This window comes from Aspergillus foveolatus, assembly GCF_047715535.1.
Source record: "Aspergillus foveolatus strain CBS 279.81 unplaced genomic scaffold BDW70scaffold_10, whole genome shotgun sequence".
Classification (NCBI taxonomy): domain Eukaryota; kingdom Fungi; phylum Ascomycota; class Eurotiomycetes; order Eurotiales; family Aspergillaceae; genus Aspergillus; species Aspergillus foveolatus.
Window position 1 is genome coordinate 344,902 of NW_027396074.1, and position 16,490 is coordinate 361,391.

Genomic DNA, 16,490 nt, shown 5'->3' on the forward strand with positions numbered 1-16,490 from the left:
AGGCTGGGTTTGTTTACGGGTAACCCGTGCCAAATCACTCACCGCTTTCTGCATACACACGATTCAGGAACGTGCCAAGCAAAAGTCATCAGACTGGGCCTTTTAACCATGGTTACTGCAAGGCTCAGGGCATAGTATTAATTCAAAAGATGAAAATTGTACTATTATAGGCATGATCAATTATATGTGCAGCCATGCCCACTAAAATGCTCTTTTCCCACTTAACGATGCCTCCCAAACGCCTTGCTAGGTCCATACAAGAAATTCCAAAACCATGGACAGAAAATCGTAGAGAATCTTATAATCGTAGCAGGTCATATCCATAATAGGGTGCACAGGCACCAGGTCACCCACGCGGCGGATTTGCGCTATTATCGCCTTGAGAGCCTGACTCTGTCGTTCCATTTGCCGAAGTACTTCTTGATGCGCTATCATGATTAGAAGTACCAGCCGTTGCGGGGGCACTTTCTTCTTCGCGTTGTGTTATAGGCGTGGGAGAGTCATTACTGACTGGGCTCGCCACTTCAATTTGGATCGTAGGTAACGGAGTTAGCTCACGCAGCCGAGGCGGATTGTCGGGGTGTAACTCTGAAGTGGGAGGTTCATATGGAGGAGCCTCTCCCCAATCCAGATTGTCGTAGTCCGGAGGTGGGATATTTCGTGCTCCAACGTCCCCATCTTCAGGCTGTTCGTTTTGATGGTGAGCAGAGTGCAGGGAAGTGGTGTAGGATTGTGTAGGAGTTAAGCCCTCCCCGTCGGATAGCGCCGAAGAATAAGATTCGCCACGGGAATGCACGCTGATAAATCCAGATGAGCGATCAGGGCCCTCGCTCATCGCGGCGGCGTCGTTCAAAAGAGGCCGAGAATCTGAATCGCGTGAACTGGCTCGGACGCGTGAACCGTCGTGCCGAACATAGCCTACATCAGCATAACTGACACTTGAGATCCGCCTATCGCGGCCACGACTCTGAGCTTCTGCTAAAGCCGTAGCCGCCGACACTGAAGTACTCCCGTTGACAGATTCTCGACTATTGGCACGTGCCCGGCGGCTTTCCGCCCGAAGCTGTTCGAGACGGACAATGTCTCCATGTTCGCGGGCTTCACGGCGCTCGCGTCGTCGTGCCTCGCGCTCGGCGATTTCCTGACGACGCTGCAGTCGGATTTGGTACAGCGATTCCATCATTTCCTCCCGCCGCTCTTCTTCCTCCTCCGCTGTTTCCGGAAATTCAACCACCACGTCCATTCCTCCTCGTTCTCCCTCCCTTGCGATCACTTGCTCTGTGGGTTTTGGCGTCGACGAGTAGGCAGGTAGAGTTATTATAGAACGAATCGAGGTATCGCGACGAATTCCGGCATTAGATCCGGTCTGCGGACCGCCTTCGGCTGTTTGAGCGGTCGCTGTCTCCCCGGACCGATTGGGCGACGAGCCGCCCGGAACCTGGCCGTACGAGGCGCCAACGTTCCACCGATTCCATCTATCCTTGAGATATTTTCCTGGTATGTATTTTGGACGACAGTTCAATTTTCGGAGAGCACGTAGGACAAAGTAGACGATCACTAGAAATGCCACGACGAACACTACGATGGCGGCAATCTACCACAAGTCAGTACTGAATAGGCAATTACCTGGATGAATGAAGACCCACGATAATGACCACGTTATTATTTACGCTCCCCGAACCATCTTTTGTAGAGTTGTTTTGCCCTTCTGTTCCATTGTTTGAGTGTTCATTAGTCGGGGGATCCGAGCTTTGACGAGGCTCGAGCTGCCGCAGCGGGATTGGAATCAGCATGCTGTGGAAAGGGACAGAGAAAAGCGAAATCCCAATAGATGCTCAGTCTGACGCATGTAGAGCCTTGGGGAAGTCGAAAAATGTCGAAAAAATCAGGAATTAAGACGCAGTCTTTGCTTGCTGACCGAACCAGGCAGAGAAGAATAAAGCGGCCTCGAGCGGAAACAGCACGGAGTCGGCGGCTGCGTTGACAGCTGGGTGTCAATGTGGGTCGGTCTGACGTTGAAATCAATAGAAACAAGGTGAAACAGACGCAATGTAAATATACTCCGCAGAGTCCGTACACAAATAATATAAAGGGGTTAAGGATGAAATCACGCCTTGATCTGTTGGACAGATCCTCGTGAGAAAGGAGAATGGAGAGGAACATCGCCACCAAGACCGTCCGCCGTAACGTAGCAGAAGAGCCAAGTCTAAGCAGAGCCAGGCGTCCAGCTTACAGGCAGTTATAATTGGAGTAGAGGCGCGCGATAATCATCAGTTGGCTGAGCCATCGCTGACCATCTCTTCATTGGTGCTGATCTCACTGCGTGTGGTGGCTGGGCCAGCCTCGAGCCGCGAACTCAGACAAGGCTGCTCCGACGGAATCAGTGGGAGTAAGGCCGACTGGGAGCATGTATGGAGTACAGATAGGACTTTCTGCTAAACAGGGGCAAAGATATTCGGAGGACTTCTATATTGCGCGAAGACACCAGGCGTTATTGCTTCCCCGGATTCTTGAATCAAGAAGATTGATTTATTACATGATTTGCATCAGTGTATATTTTATTACATAATATATTCTATCCAGGCCGCATTAGGAAGGATTAGCGGCGCTTAGGGAATATAGGGCTGAGCACGGAGTATACAGTACATAATATAGTACTATCGACCGAACCATTATTGGTTCATGCTCTTACACTCGTGGCTCGCAGTAGGGCTGCATCAGAAACAGCAGGCTCATGCTGTTGTTACTTTGCTGTCGTTTCGAACTATATTTCACGTGGTCCGCGAAAAACTTCGTTAGGTAATACATGAAGGAAATAACATATACAAGAGTTCTCTATTCCATCAAAATACCATCAGAGGCTCAAATAGATATGCTGCTGCGGGCTCACGATCTGGTCGTTGAAGGAAAGGAGATTGCTCAGAATCCATTCTGGGTGATATTCTCGAAAGCCATGGTGCTATTCTAGATAGAGCGATCAAAATGAAACTTCTGGCCCGATTACCGCATAAAACTGACACAGTAACTTATCAAGAACTATATTTAGCTCTCGACTGCGACGCCGCTGTCAGAGGTAAGCTTAATGCTTAGCAACTGCCCGCAACTTCGTGGCGCCAAATGCCAACGTGGGGCACCATTAAAGACGAGAGGCGAAAGGCGATTATCAGCGCCGAACCGCCTTCACCTCTCCAACGAGCACTCGCTGTGCTGGTAAACCACACAGACGGCTAACGATCCCAGATAGACCCTGTGACTATTGGTATGAACTAAATAAAAGCAGACGGCTTCCCAAGCATGTCGTTTCCGCCGTTTTAGACCCGCTATTGCTCAGCGTTCTACTGGCTTCTGCAACCCAACAGCATCGCACCAGGCCGGGAGGCGGTTATCCAGATATGTGAGTTCTACCATTAAGGAGAATGCCCTGAAGTTGGTCTCTACTAAATGTCGATGAGCTTCTGCTTGAAGCATTAGCTGTCATCTGCTCCTTGGATCTTAGGAAACCATTATAAATGAGTTCGAATCTGGCCCGGCTTCGTGTATACTCATTATTCCCTGTGAAGAGATTGCTGGCTTAGAGTCATTTGCAAGTACCTTGTTCCCTTTCAGCCAGCCAATGTGTACAACTTACTCAGACATACTCGGTGCTGGGTTCTGGAACTATCTGCGAGAGGATATCACCGCCTCCCTCATTGAACGGCCGGGTTTCGTGGTTACCCTATCTCAACATAGACCACAGAATCCGCAGATGATGCAGGATTTTGCCTTTCATATCACTTTTTTCATAGAAAGATTATCAATCGTGTCTGTTAGTCGATTCTCCCACTTTGAGTCTTATAGTGTGGGAAACCATGAAATCAGAGCTGGACATTTATAGAACCTCACTCCCATCATCTCTTGATCCCGTAGATAGCATAAGTCTAGGAAGGCCCTACAGGTTTTCCATATTTGGTCGCTCCGAGTTTGGCACGGTAAGCATACGTGATATCCCGTCTAAGTTCACCTCCCAAAACCTCCAATCGAAAATGCACCATTAGCTAGACACTCTCAAACAATATAGCCGCCAGAAGCGATAGAAGATAATACAATTTCCACAAATTTGCGCTATACGGTGTAAACCGTTCAGGACAGAACCTGTTAGCTATTCAAGCCCTTGCAAAGCCTGGGGATATGCAAATATTATGTGGCAGAACAGAACGGCTCTGGCAAGTATAAATATCGCAAATGTTCCCCTGCAAATTTCTCAGAGCCCTAAGTCGTTGTCAACTAATGTTGTCTCTCCGCTACTTCTCACTCTGAACCAGGTCAAGATAAATCTAACCATCGCCCAAACCGCCACAGGAATTGCAAATCGATGTGGACAAATAGCTATCAAACTGGGACAATGACAAGCTACCGAACCTCAATTCGTCAGCCTCAGTTTGATCTTTTGAGATCAAGAGCACAAGGCTCTCGCTCCATGAATCGAAACCGGCATCCGCAGCTTTTGCTGGCGTCTTTGCAGTCAAGAACTGTCGAGAAGTTTGTCCGGCACGAACCTTCTCGAGTCTTAATGAGAAAATGGTTTCAGATGCATACTTCGAGGCAAAAAGACAAACAGCCCGCATGAGCCTCTCGATAGGAGTATATTTCGTGAGCATGTTACTAACTTGCCCGCCTCGTCTGAGCAATAGACTGACCCGGATATTTGCAGACTCCAACGCATTCCAGACCATCTCAATAACCCTTGGCTCGCACCCATGGTGGACCTTCTGTTCCGGAAACACCGCCATGCGTCCAACACCCACCACGCCGCCAAATGCCCAGCCTGTGCATCAGACGCAGACTTCACACAGCCAATTCACTCTTCTCATACATGACCAACGTGCCCGTATTCACGATGACTGCCCTGAAAATGACTAGACAGAAGTGTGATTCAGTACGCACGCAGCTGCAGGACTGCGCGTCCAAGAGAGTCGCCATAGCGAGCGCTCAAGCGGAATCTAGTCCAAGGTACCGGAAACGCGCTGCGCAGAGAGACCTTCATCTCGCCCGTTATGCCGAAACGGTTGAGTGGTGAGGGATTTAAGACTGCGGCACGCCGGTGGGAAACCAGGCTGAAGTGCTTCGGGTTAGATTGGCTATAAGAAGGCTTCAACACATTGTGGATACAGGGCAAAACTGCAATCCTGGTCAATTCACTTTGGCGCTTTGGCGCAGTCCCATCAGGCTAAAGCTGGCGGATATAGGCAATCATCAATGGGCAGAACGAGCTCGAGGTCCCTGCAGACTGGGTGAGTAAGGAAGAAACGCTCTGTCTCGCTACGTAAATCGCGGCTTCGTTGGTGCGGACGATTTTCAACCAGAGTGCTTGATCCAAATATGAAATGGGCTTTGAGAAGCTGTCCTTGTATCTATCTACAAGGATGTTTGGCCTCCAAGGATCTGCATCGCTACCTAACTCATCCCATTCCTTGGGAGTAGTCCATTAGATTACCTGGGACCCAGACCACATTGGATAATGCATAAGCCTGGGTAGCTTTAGGTGTTAAAAATATCAAATACTGAGAATCGTATTTCTGTAAACATAAAGACTGAACCCGAGGTAATCAGTCCCATGCCGTGCTGGGTTCCCTTCCTGAACCATAGATCAATGCAGTTCAGCCTCAGCTGGATATCTTGGTAGGCAATTTCAATGTGGGTTAATCGCAATGGTGGTAGCCTACTAGGCGACTACTGTCTATACTGCGCCGCACACTTCACCGACTCACCCTGCAGCTATAAAGCTCAAGCAGAAACAGCAAGACGACCTAGGCAACAATCGACCCAAATTCTGTTGATTTCAGACTGAGAATCCATCTTCTTCAATACCTCGAAAACCTGCCATCACCCCGTTGGTCTGCCTTCCTCAAAGATCCATTGTTGAAGTTATCTCGTGTTACTCAGGTAGTCTGCATATTCATTGTCCGCGCTCTGTGATCGAATACCTTATCGTTAGCTTCTTTCCGTCCAGATTCCCAACCCAACCCACCAACTCTCGAAATCTATTCCAACCACCAACCATCCATCCACGATGTCTTCAACCTCTATTCCACCAGAGTCTGACTCGCAGTTGCAACCCCACAACGGCGCTGAAAAAGAAGGGTCCGTATCTCGGCTACAATCCCACCTAAACTACCTCCACAGTCCCACCACCCCGCTTCCCACCGTAGTCCAAGCCCACCACTGGCTCCTCCTTAATCCAGATTTCCATCTGACACCCTCCATCTCACCGACCGGTAAACGCCTCATTACTCTCACCAGCACTGCCAGCGCCGACACGACTCCCTCCCTAACCGGCACAGCGGACCTCAACACCCTCGGTAGGATCCACCTTACGTCTGCAACCCGCTGCAGAGACGAGCATGCAACATTGAAGACGCGCCTCCTACATGTCTCGCTCGACGAACCAATCGAAAAGCTTTACGATGCAAGCCAGAAGCTCCTAAGCGAGGGTCTAAACAATGGAACAGTGCGATTCCCGCCTATAAGTGAAGACGAGATGGGCGAGTGTCCTTGTTGCCGTGGCGATCCAGATGCGGTGATCCTGTTTGGGTTCCACCATGGAAATGCGTTATACTTTGAAGAAGACGAGTATAAGGCTATCTGGGGGGATGAGGAGGGTAGTGGGCTTATGTCTGGGTCCGAAGGTACTTGGTTGATGGCGAGGAAGGAGATGGTGGAGAGGATAATGGAAGCGGAGGAAGAGAAAATTAATGGGATGAGTAAACTTTGATTGAGACGTCGACATTATCGAGCTTGGATTGCGGAGAGAAGGCTTGACAGTCTTGGTTTACCCATCCAGGTAGTGACTTCCACGTCCAATTGGCTGTTTGAGGTCGGTAGATCAAGGATCCAAGATTGTCAGACCATGTTTGGCCTGTCTTTAGTAGGTCTCGCCCTGTTTGGTAGACCAGAAGCGTTCAGGGTTGAGACATATCGTTACCTTCTTAAGGCAATGTAGACAATGAATCGACGGTTGAGAACAAACCTTCGTGTCAGCATTTACATTTCATCCAAGATCTTCCAGCAGGCCAGTTTAAATGCATTTCAGGATGGGCACATATATGTAGTATCTACGCTAGGACATCCAATTAGCCTATTGACTTCGGCTTGAATTGCAACGTTTCCAAAGGCCGTCACACGGCGCGGTCTTTTACAGAATCACAGACAATCAACACGTAGTTTCTCATTAACTGTCATAACTCGGGGCTTCATTGACCGAGTGTGTACGTGGAGAGTACAAGAAAGAAACGTCTTTGGCTGATCATATAACCTCGGGTCCGGAAAAGCACACGCTTTTCCGTGTTTTTGGCTGGAAAACTGGAAACCCCCGGGGTGGTGCGGGGTCTGGGGTAGATGTGCATCTTATATATGGGAGGTTCCAGAAGATCCGTCGGGCATCTTTCTTCAACCAAACATACCAGGTATTCTCAATTTTCCAATACAGAATGGCCCCAACCACCCTAAGTGACATCCAGCCATCAGCCACGATTGAGGCCAAGCCTACAAAGGTCTCTATCCCATCGAGCAGGCCCGAGGAGCCTCCCCCAGTCCAAGTTCTAGGCAAGACCAAGAGCGGCAAGACGCTGAAGATTCGCAGCTACCCACAGTTTGACAACCTAGACGACGAGCGCCTTTACCGCAAGCAGCATCTCGCTGCTGCATTCCGCGTCTTTGCGGACAGGGGCTTCGATGAGGGCGTTGCGGGACATATCTCTGTTCGCGACCCTATCTTGACTAACCACTTTTGTCCGTTCCCTGTATCTATGCCGAGATTGTGAAGGGCTTTCTTGACTGACATGGCGCAGGGATAAACCCTCTCTCCGCACATTTCTCACTAATCAGAGTCTCCGACATCGTTCTTGTCGACGAGGATGGAAACGTCGTTGAAGGCGATGAACCGGTCAACCTCCCCGCCTTCGCCATTCACTCCGAGATCCACAAGGCGAGACCTGACGTTAACGCCGCCTGCCATGCACACAGCGTCGCAGGAAAAGCCTTCTCATGCTTTGGGCGTGAGCTCGAAATGATAACCCAGGACTCGCTGCGCTTCTACAAGAGTCACGCTGTGTATCGCGAGTTCCGGGGCGTGGTTCTGGATGGGGAAGAGGGGAAGCGGATTGCGAAGGCGCTGGGGAACGGCAAGGCTGCGATCTTGCAGAATCATGGACTGTTGACAGTGGGGCAGAGTGTAGATGAAGCGGCATTTTGGTTTATTAGTCTTGATAAGACTTGCCATGCGCAGTTGCTGGCTGATGCAGCGGCGGCCGCGGGATATAAGAAGATTATCATTGATGACGAGGAGGCCGCTTATTCGGCACCACAGGTTGGCGGACCCGAGAAAGGTTGGTTGGCGTTCCAGCCGTACTATGATGAGCAGGTCGCGAAGACGAAGGGGGAATTTTTGTTGTAGTGTAGTCTGAAGTTCAGCAGTTGTTTGTGTATAGATCTGGATCTGAAACCGCCCCACTCTGACGTCTACCCCTCCTCTGTGTGTTCCATCTTTCTCATCCTCACATCATCACCTCGATCCTTTCTCAATTCTCCCCCGAAATTGCCTTCTCATCAATACTCTACAAAGCATCTCCTGAAAAATAAAAATAAAAATGGACCGGTCTAAGAAACCCGCTGCCATCGGTGTCACCGCAACCCCGCCCCAGCCAACAATCTCCCTTGCCAACAACGTCGTCCAAGCCAGGCTTCCCTCCGGCGAATCTATCACCGTCAATCTCAACGGCGCAACAGTCACATCCTGGAAGACTGCCACCGGCGCTGAGAAGCTATGGCTCAGTGAAGCTGCCGTTCTGGACGGCTCGAAGCCGATCCGCGGTGGGATTCCCGTTGTCTTTCCGGTACGTGTCCTCCATTCCTAAATTTCAATTCGCAGAGGAATCGAGGTTGGAATTTAGTCATTTATACTGGTTGATACTCATGTTTGGCCAGGTCTTTGGGCCACCTCCGTCCGACCACGCCACATCCTCTCTCCCACAACACGGCTTCGCACGCTCCTCACTCTGGGAATTCCTCGGCAAATCCTCCTCCGAGTCCTCCGGCGCCAACAGCGGCGACGACACCGTGAAGCTCGATTTTGGTCTGTCATCAGGATTGCTTAGTGATGACTTCAAGTCGAAGTGGCCGCATGAGTTTGGGCTTGTTTATAGCGTTACACTTTCGCCGGAAGGATTGGGAACTTCGCTGCAGGTGCAGAACCAGGGGGAGAAGAGCTTTGAGTTCCAGATGCTGTTACATACTTATTTTGCAATTGACGTGAGTCGCTTTTCCCCCCTTCCCTGGCAAGGCGACGGCGACGACTTACAGGGATGAAGGACATCTCTCAAATCCAGGTCAAGAACCTACAGGGCAAAGCCTACATTGACAAGGTCCAAAACGCAACCACTCACACTGAATCTAATTCCTCCGTCCAATTCACTTCCGAGACGGACCGCGTATACAAGGACCTCGACCCATCAGTTCCGCTGGTCATCTCATCAGGCGATAAGGAGCTGTTTAGCATCACGCGCGAAGGACTCAATGATGCAGTGGTGTGGAACCCGTGGATCGAAAAGGCAAAAGGAATGGGTGACTTCAGCCCTGATGACGGGTATAAGAAGATGGTTTGCGTGGAGGCAGGAGCCGTCAATGGGTGGCAGACGCTGGAAGCCGGCGAGTCGTGGGAAGGTGGGCAATTTATCAAAAGTAAATAGCGCAAACGTGTCTAGTGAAATCCAATGTCAGTGAACGAGATGAAGTGGACACTGTTTTTGTGATGAAATACAGTCTTCGAATGGTATGAACGACCTGAAGAGCAGGTTCATATTCTGTATTGTTTCCAGAGTGCTCATGAAGAGTACAAACCCCTGCTAACCCTATGCACTAACGGCCTCCAAGCCCGAGCGCCGCCGTTTCTATTAGATAGGTAGGAGAAGCTAGGGCCTTCCCACACAGCATCTAAGATAAGGAGACAACCGTACTCGCATCCACATCTTCCGGCGCTCATTACGTATATTGCTAGCATACATGCAAGGAGCCTGTTCATTCCCATGTGGCACTGGCAGTTGCCGGCCAGGTGTAACGCACATGGCAGCAGATTTATGTCGCAGATGGTGCCTCTACCTTAGACCCTCTCTTGCTCAAATGTGATAACAAATTCTTATCCTGTACTGGGATAACGTTGCACGGGCAGGCTTCTCAGAGTCCGACAGGGTGATATGTTTGTCCACTGCGCCTGTACTCCGTCATTATCAAAGGCTATTTGGCTGTGGAGAGGTTATATCATGAGAAGTTCGTAGTCAAGCTTCGAGGTTTAGTAAATATATACTTCAAGGGTCAAAGTCGCTTCATCTAGCAAGTAAACCCTGTCCTCCAGAGGGTCTTAGTCTAGTATGGTTCATATGAAATTCAGCCCTAGAAGGAAAGCGATAATGGATGGATGTGCTGGAGCGATATGGATAGGGTTGTCGAATTGGTCTGGTGCCTGGCAAATCCTCAGAGTACGTATTGATAAAGGTCGCTCGAGGATAAGACCATCTAATCAGGTACGGAGTATGGCGCGATTGTGACAATATTGTGCATACTTTACTGCTGAGGACCCTTAGGCTTGACACTACCTAACGCTTTCCATGTACCTAAAGCGAGTGAGCCTTGATCCAGAACGACTCTTCAGCAGTATCAGCAGTCGGGTTTGTTCATTCTTCCCAATGAGTTAAGTCAACTCATTTCGAGTTCTTCGTATGTCTCGAAGTCAGAATTAATGTACAATAGTAGTGATTGTGGATTAATGCGTGTTTGCTATTCACCGCATCCATCTCTTTTCACCGCTAGATTAGATATGTGATATCAGAGCTGAGAAGGTTATGCAAATAACAAGCAAGGGGTATCAAAAAAAGAAGGGAAAAAAAACACTATCTGTATGATTATCTGGCTTCAACTGTTGACGGCAGACCACGACGGAAAGGCTTGGTGGCCATCTGGACGCCTCGGCGAGAGGCTTCTTACATGATTAGATCAAGGAGGAGAATTACCACACTGCAGGCACCGACGAGCCAGAACACGGCAGCACAAGGCTCGGGTTCCAGCTTCGGAGTGTATCTCGGTCTAGGTGTTGCCGGCAGTTACACCAAAAGCCCGGAGACATAGACGCATAGAGCTCTTTGTCCGGCACCGATAATGCTGGAAAATGGGAGTACAAGATCATTATTGGTCACCATTCACTTCAACCCTCGGTGACACGCAACTCCAGCTCGATAGCAGACACGTTCTTGCCACTTGGCGCAGTATACTCCGTCTGGCGGGCCGTCAGCGCCGAGTATGGCGGGCTAGCCCTTGCGCAAACCCCTTGCCTCCACACATGCTCTGCTGCAGCAATCTGCTTATTGGAACATGTTCCAGCGAGTTTGCGTTAAGCGCGGCAGGACGCTTATTCATGACCCTCGTGGAATCCACAAACTTTCGACCAAGCCTTAAGCCGACGAACAGCGAGGGAAAATAGAAATACCGGCAGTAGGGTCATCGTATGGTTGGAAGGATCTATGATCATCACGATCGTCAGTTATGCGGTCTGGCGCCAATACTCAATCACGCGGGCGGTCCTCGACATAGCGTCCGATGCAGTCATCCCCGCGTTCATTAGAGTTGCTCATCAAGGCCTAGGTAAGAAACAAGAAATATTACTGGGGCGTGAGATTAGGCAACTCCGCTATAAAGGCAGATTTGCTGGTCAAAATGTTCATGCTTGCGTGTCTGCTGAGAGCCGCGTATAGTATGATACGGCATTCGAGCGGCAAGAGTGAGGCGACTTAAGTATCGGACCACAAATTAAAACGCAGGCGGAAGCTAGGGATTCGCCAAGACCTAGGACACTGGTCATTACCGAGCGCGTTAGATTGAGCCACTCGAAAAGCCGTAGTGCTAGTAGCCCTACCGAGCCATCGTGGGCATATTCAGAGCACGCGCGGGAAGATCTGATTACGGATCAACGCAGTCGCCGGCCGTACGGGTACGGAAGGGTTGATCTCAGGATAGTAGCAGGTCTTGCACAGCGGACACCGGGCCTGCCGTTTCGTGAACCATGGGTCAAGGCAGGTGGCATGGAAGATGTGATCACAGGTCAGCGCGCGAATGGAATCGTCATCATCAAAGTCCTCCATGCAGATGGCGCACTCCCGGTGTGCATCGCCATGGCTGGAAGCAACCTCATGCTCCACAGACGCACTGACTTGAACTTCCTTCTCTGCAGCGTCAAGCGGCAGAGCAAGATTGGAGGCTGGTGCTGGTGCTGGTCCTGGCGCTTGGCTCGTACTGTCCAGGTCTGGGTCGACCTCGCTTCTCTCAGAATGTTTTGCTTGGTGGCCCGACGCCGCTGTCCAGGCCCTAAATTTGATCAGGGGAAACCGCTTTTCCAGCTCGGCCGAGGTCAGTATGGTGTGCGAAAAGCCCATCGGCCAGCTCTCCGGGTCAAGTTGCCGGTTAGGACCTCTGAACCGCTGTCGTGTGCCGAAGACGATCCTGTATCGAAAACTGTTCAGAATGAGACGAAGCAAGACAGGCAAGACAATATGAGACACGGGAAGATACCAGACGAAGATGAAGAAGACCGCGACGCAGATTGGGGCCAAATAGCCCAGGGTGGCCCCGGAGGGTTCGTCCGAGTCCTGCGCCATTATACGACCCAAGGCTGGTTTTAGGTGCGATTAGACATTAGATTGAGATAGAAGAGTTCTCATTCGACGACGGAATTAGACATTAATTTTTTTTATATATTTGACATTGCATTGTTGAGTTCGCGATGGACAGGAAGATGGAAAGATGCTGCCATAACTGAGGCGGTTCAAAGTGTCGAGTCTCGTGTCTCCTGACAACCCCGCACCGACCAAGACCTTAGTTTCTTCTTTGCATCCCTTGATAGCGGCATCTACTTCATTTTTGTTATTTGTATACTGAGTCTGTGTATATAACGTGCTCTGAATTGTTTGAAGTCGTTGATGGACTCAATCAAGACTCTGCACCACCCAACTGCCATCGCTACTGTCACTGCTCTGGCAGTCTTATCGCGGTGGAGAAACCCCAGATCACAATGTTACATCCGCTATATTAGATGGGCCCTCAGTCCTGACGCTATCTTAACAGGACCTGCCGGTAGCCGTGTGTAATTGTGCCCGATGATTGGTGGACAAAGCTCCTATCAAGCTTGACGTAAGTCCCCGTACCACTTATATCGAGGTTATCTCCAGTAGTCCAGTAGTCCAGTAAGTCTCCAGTAAGTCTCCAGTGAGTCTCCAGTGAGTCTCCAGTGAGTCTATTCAGTGGGTCGGCGGACTCCAGAATTCACGACGAATTTCCCTGATAACATTAGCAGCTCTGATAATGGTCTTGATAACCATTCAATTATTATTATCATCATGGCATCTCTTCTCCCACTGTTTCCCTCTAGCGCCCCCCCCCTCCCTCCCCCCTGCTCCTCAGTCTCCTCCAGCGACTCTCCTATAGAGCCCCAATACCGCTGCTGAAGCATCACCATCAGGATTGACCAGAGATCAAGATTTCAACTACCTGAACCTCGTGTAGCTCCACGCCCACGCCACTCAACCCCAGACTCGAGCCAGCGACTGCAGCCAAGCGCAGTCCAATCGCGTGGTGCGGCCGTTGCCCGATCCATGGGGAGATGCGACCACTGTAACCTCAGCTCTCGGCCTTCCCGTTCTTGTCTCGATCCGGTCAAGACTCGTTATCGTGCTTATCGTGATTCGCCATCTTCAATGGAAACGCGTCCATGCCTTCCCTAATCCTCCTGAGGGCCTCCTCAGGCTGGCCTCTCATGGCCCATCCCGATCCCTATTAAAGCAATCTCAAACGCTCATCTCCGCTGCCCAACCCGTCTTTTTTTCCCTCAATCATCCCTTTATTCATCCTCTGTCCTAGCCTCTGCCCTTCTATCCTCGGGAGCTCTGTAGCAATGGGCGTTGAGGAAACCAAGAAAGGCCTCGACGTCGAGGCCACCTCTGCCGCTCCGCCGGCCTATGTGCAGGATGGCCATATCCAGAGCTACGAAGAGGAGGACTTCTGGACCCGGAACGGTCTGACTTTCAAGTCCTTCCAGCGGCGCCCTGCCCACGTCGTCGAGCTCAACCGGACCATGAAAACGCGCCATATGCACATGATTGCCATTGGCGGTTCTATTGGTATGCTCTATGCTTGAAGCCCCAAAGCCGCTCTAACGGTCGCAGGTGCTGGTTTTTTCGTCGGCTCTGGTGGTGCGCTCAGCACGGGAGGGCCTGCTTCCTTGTTCCTGGATTTCCTGATCATCGGTATTATGATTTTCAACGTTGGTAGGTCTTTCTCTCGAGTATCTTTCTCGCTGGCGTGCTGACAGTTCAGTCTACGCTCTTGGTGAACTTGCTGTGATGTACCCCATCTCCGGTGGTTTCTACACCTACTCGACCCGCTTCATCGATCCTTCCTGGGGTTTCGCCATGGGCTGGAACTACGTCTTTCAATGGGCCATCATTGTCCCGCTGGAATTGACGGTTGCCGGTCTCACTATTGACTATTGGAAAGTCGATATTAGCGTCGCCGTCTGGATCACAGTCTTCTTAGTCGCTATCATCATCATCAATGTTTTTGGTGCGCTCGGATATGCTGAAGAAGAGTTCTACTCCTCGTGCCTTAAACTCGGCGCCATCGTCGTCTTCATGATCATCGCTTTGGTCCTGGTTTGTGGTGGTGGCCCGTCGGATGGTATGTACAATGAATACTGGGGTGCACGACTCTGGTACGATCCCGGCGCTTTCCGCAACGGCTTTAAGGGCTTTTGCTCTGTCTTCGTCACTGCGGCTTTCTCTTTCAGCGGAACGGAACTGGTCGGTCTGGCTGCCGCCGAGTCGAAGACCCCCACCAAATCCCTGCCGGGTGCCATCAAGCAAGTCTTCTGGCGTATCACCCTGTATGTCTCCTCTCTTTACAAGCGCCTGCCATGATGCGCCATATCTGACAGTATTCTTCTAGTTTCTACATTGTCGGTCTCTTCTTTGTCGGTCTCTTGGTCCGCTCTGATAACGAACGCCTCCTCGGCAGTGGTCTTATCGATGTCCAGGCTTCACCATTTGTCATTTTGGCTTACGATGCGGGATTGAAGGGATACGATCACTTCATGAACGTCATTATTTTAATATCTGTCCTTTCTATCGGTGTCTCCGGTGTTTATGGCTCTTCCCGTACCCTTACCGCGCTCGCCGAGCAGGGTTACGCTCCCAAGATTTTCGCTTATGTTGACCGCTCTGGCCGTCCTCTCTGGTCCGTGCTGATCACCATCCTGTTCGGTGTCCTTGGATACGTCAACGTCAGCTCGTCCGGTGAGGAAGTTTTTGCCTGGCTTCAGGCTTTGTCCGGTCTAGCCGCTCTCTTCACCTGGGGTTCCATTTGCTTGGCACACATCCGTTTCCGCAATGCGTGGGCTTATAATGGCCGCTCTCTCGACGAGATCCCTTTTAAGGCCGTCGGTGGTATCTACGGCTCTTACCTTGGTTTATTCCTTGTCTTTATCGTCTTGATTGCTCAGGTACGAATCTCTTGCTCCGTCTTTCTACGCTGTCTCATATCAACTGACCCTTGTAACAGTTCTTCGTTGCTATCGCACCTCCCGGCGGCGGCCCTGACGGTGGCACCTACAATGACGCCAAAGGCTTCTTCAAAAGCTACCTCGCCCTCCCCGTGGTGCTCTTCTTCTGGGTCTGCGGTTACTTCTGGAAGCGCCAGGGTTGGCTCCGCACTTCACAGATCGACATCGACAGCGGACGCCGTGAAGTCGACTGGGACTTCATCAACGCCGAGCGTGCGCGCATCGCCGCTATGCCAGCTTGGAGGCGCATCCTGAACGTCATCATCTAGTAGCTGGTCTCTTTCCGTTGATTTCCCGACTCGTATCTTACTCTACAGGTGTTAGGACATGTTCTGGGATAGATACAGAGTGCGGCTCCTAGTCTTCGCTCATGATTACACAATTTAACTGTATGAACACATGCAACATTATAATCTACTCTTATCTTAAACACATTGCCTTGCATCTTTCTGTCGGCAATTCTAATCCTGAGGTGTGATTCTCCCAGGGTCTAAGACTCGTATTCGTCTGGCCATAAGCCCACTACTCTCGGCGTTATCCGTCTCATTCCCAGCATCAGATTAGCCCTGGGACAGTAAAAATCCCTACTTATCATTGGTCGACCCATTTGATTATCTCTCCAAGAATTCCGCCACTTGCGACGCCGCAAAGTAAGCTGGAATTCAGAGCCAAGGTTCATCAGCTCAGGTGTTCATGCCGAGCGAGCCAGTCAACAAGCAGCCCACCAGAGCGAGCTGAACAGATTCAGGAGGGTCTCCCGGTCTATCCCCGATCAAGCACTTTCCTCCGCCGCGGCACTGCGCCCAGCATGCCCAGCATGCCCAGCATGTCCAGCATTACTGTAGCATCCGGCCAACTC

The 16,490-nt window shown here is 50.7% G+C and overlaps 5 protein-coding genes across 5 annotated transcripts; 3 read left to right on the forward strand and 2 right to left on the reverse strand.

Annotated features, from left to right (window-relative positions):
- Positions 1 to 137: 137 nt before the first annotated feature.
- Positions 138 to 2,504, reverse strand: BDW70DRAFT_131309 (uncharacterized protein). Its single transcript, XM_073735963.1, has 2 exons — positions 1,647 to 2,504; positions 138 to 1,594 (listed from the first exon to the last, which is right to left on the reverse strand). The coding sequence occupies exons 1-2, from the start codon at positions 1,791 to 1,793 to the stop codon at positions 347 to 349; spliced, it is 1,395 nt and encodes a 464-aa protein (XP_073598476.1). The 5' UTR covers positions 1,794 to 2,504; the 3' UTR covers positions 138 to 346.
- A 3,312-nt stretch (positions 2,505 to 5,816) lies between these two features.
- On the forward strand, positions 5,817 to 6,942 carry BDW70DRAFT_131311 (uncharacterized protein). The gene is made up of 2 exons (XM_073735964.1): positions 5,817 to 5,922; positions 5,990 to 6,942. The coding sequence occupies exon 2, from the start codon at positions 6,050 to 6,052 to the stop codon at positions 6,749 to 6,751; it is 702 nt and encodes a 233-aa protein (XP_073598477.1). The 5' UTR covers positions 5,817 to 5,922; positions 5,990 to 6,049; the 3' UTR covers positions 6,752 to 6,942.
- A 524-nt stretch (positions 6,943 to 7,466) lies between these two features.
- BDW70DRAFT_148440 (class II aldolase/adducin N-terminal) lies at positions 7,467 to 9,722 on the forward strand (the record flags this gene model as incomplete). The annotated part of the gene is made up of 5 exons (XM_073738868.1): positions 7,467 to 7,767; positions 7,827 to 8,344; positions 8,640 to 8,870; positions 8,962 to 9,285; positions 9,345 to 9,722. The coding sequence occupies 5 exons, from the start codon at positions 7,467 to 7,469 to the stop codon at positions 9,720 to 9,722; spliced, it is 1,752 nt and encodes a 583-aa protein (XP_073598478.1).
- A 2,009-nt stretch (positions 9,723 to 11,731) lies between these two features.
- BDW70DRAFT_8615 (putative RING finger protein) lies at positions 11,732 to 12,806 on the reverse strand. Its single transcript, XM_073745048.1, has 2 exons — positions 12,592 to 12,806; positions 11,732 to 12,522 (listed from the first exon to the last, which is right to left on the reverse strand). Exons 1-2 carry the CDS (start codon positions 12,675 to 12,677, stop codon positions 11,958 to 11,960), a joined length of 651 nt encoding a protein of 216 aa, XP_073598479.1. The 5' UTR covers positions 12,678 to 12,806; the 3' UTR covers positions 11,732 to 11,957.
- A 1,507-nt stretch (positions 12,807 to 14,313) lies between these two features.
- On the forward strand, positions 14,314 to 16,011 carry BDW70DRAFT_8636 (amino acid permease/ SLC12A domain-containing protein). The gene is made up of 3 exons (XM_073745050.1): positions 14,314 to 14,956; positions 15,019 to 15,571; positions 15,631 to 16,011. The coding sequence occupies exons 1-3, from the start codon at positions 14,418 to 14,420 to the stop codon at positions 15,898 to 15,900; spliced, it is 1,362 nt and encodes a 453-aa protein (XP_073598480.1). The 5' UTR covers positions 14,314 to 14,417; the 3' UTR covers positions 15,901 to 16,011.
- The last annotated feature ends 479 nt before the right edge of the window (positions 16,012 to 16,490 follow it).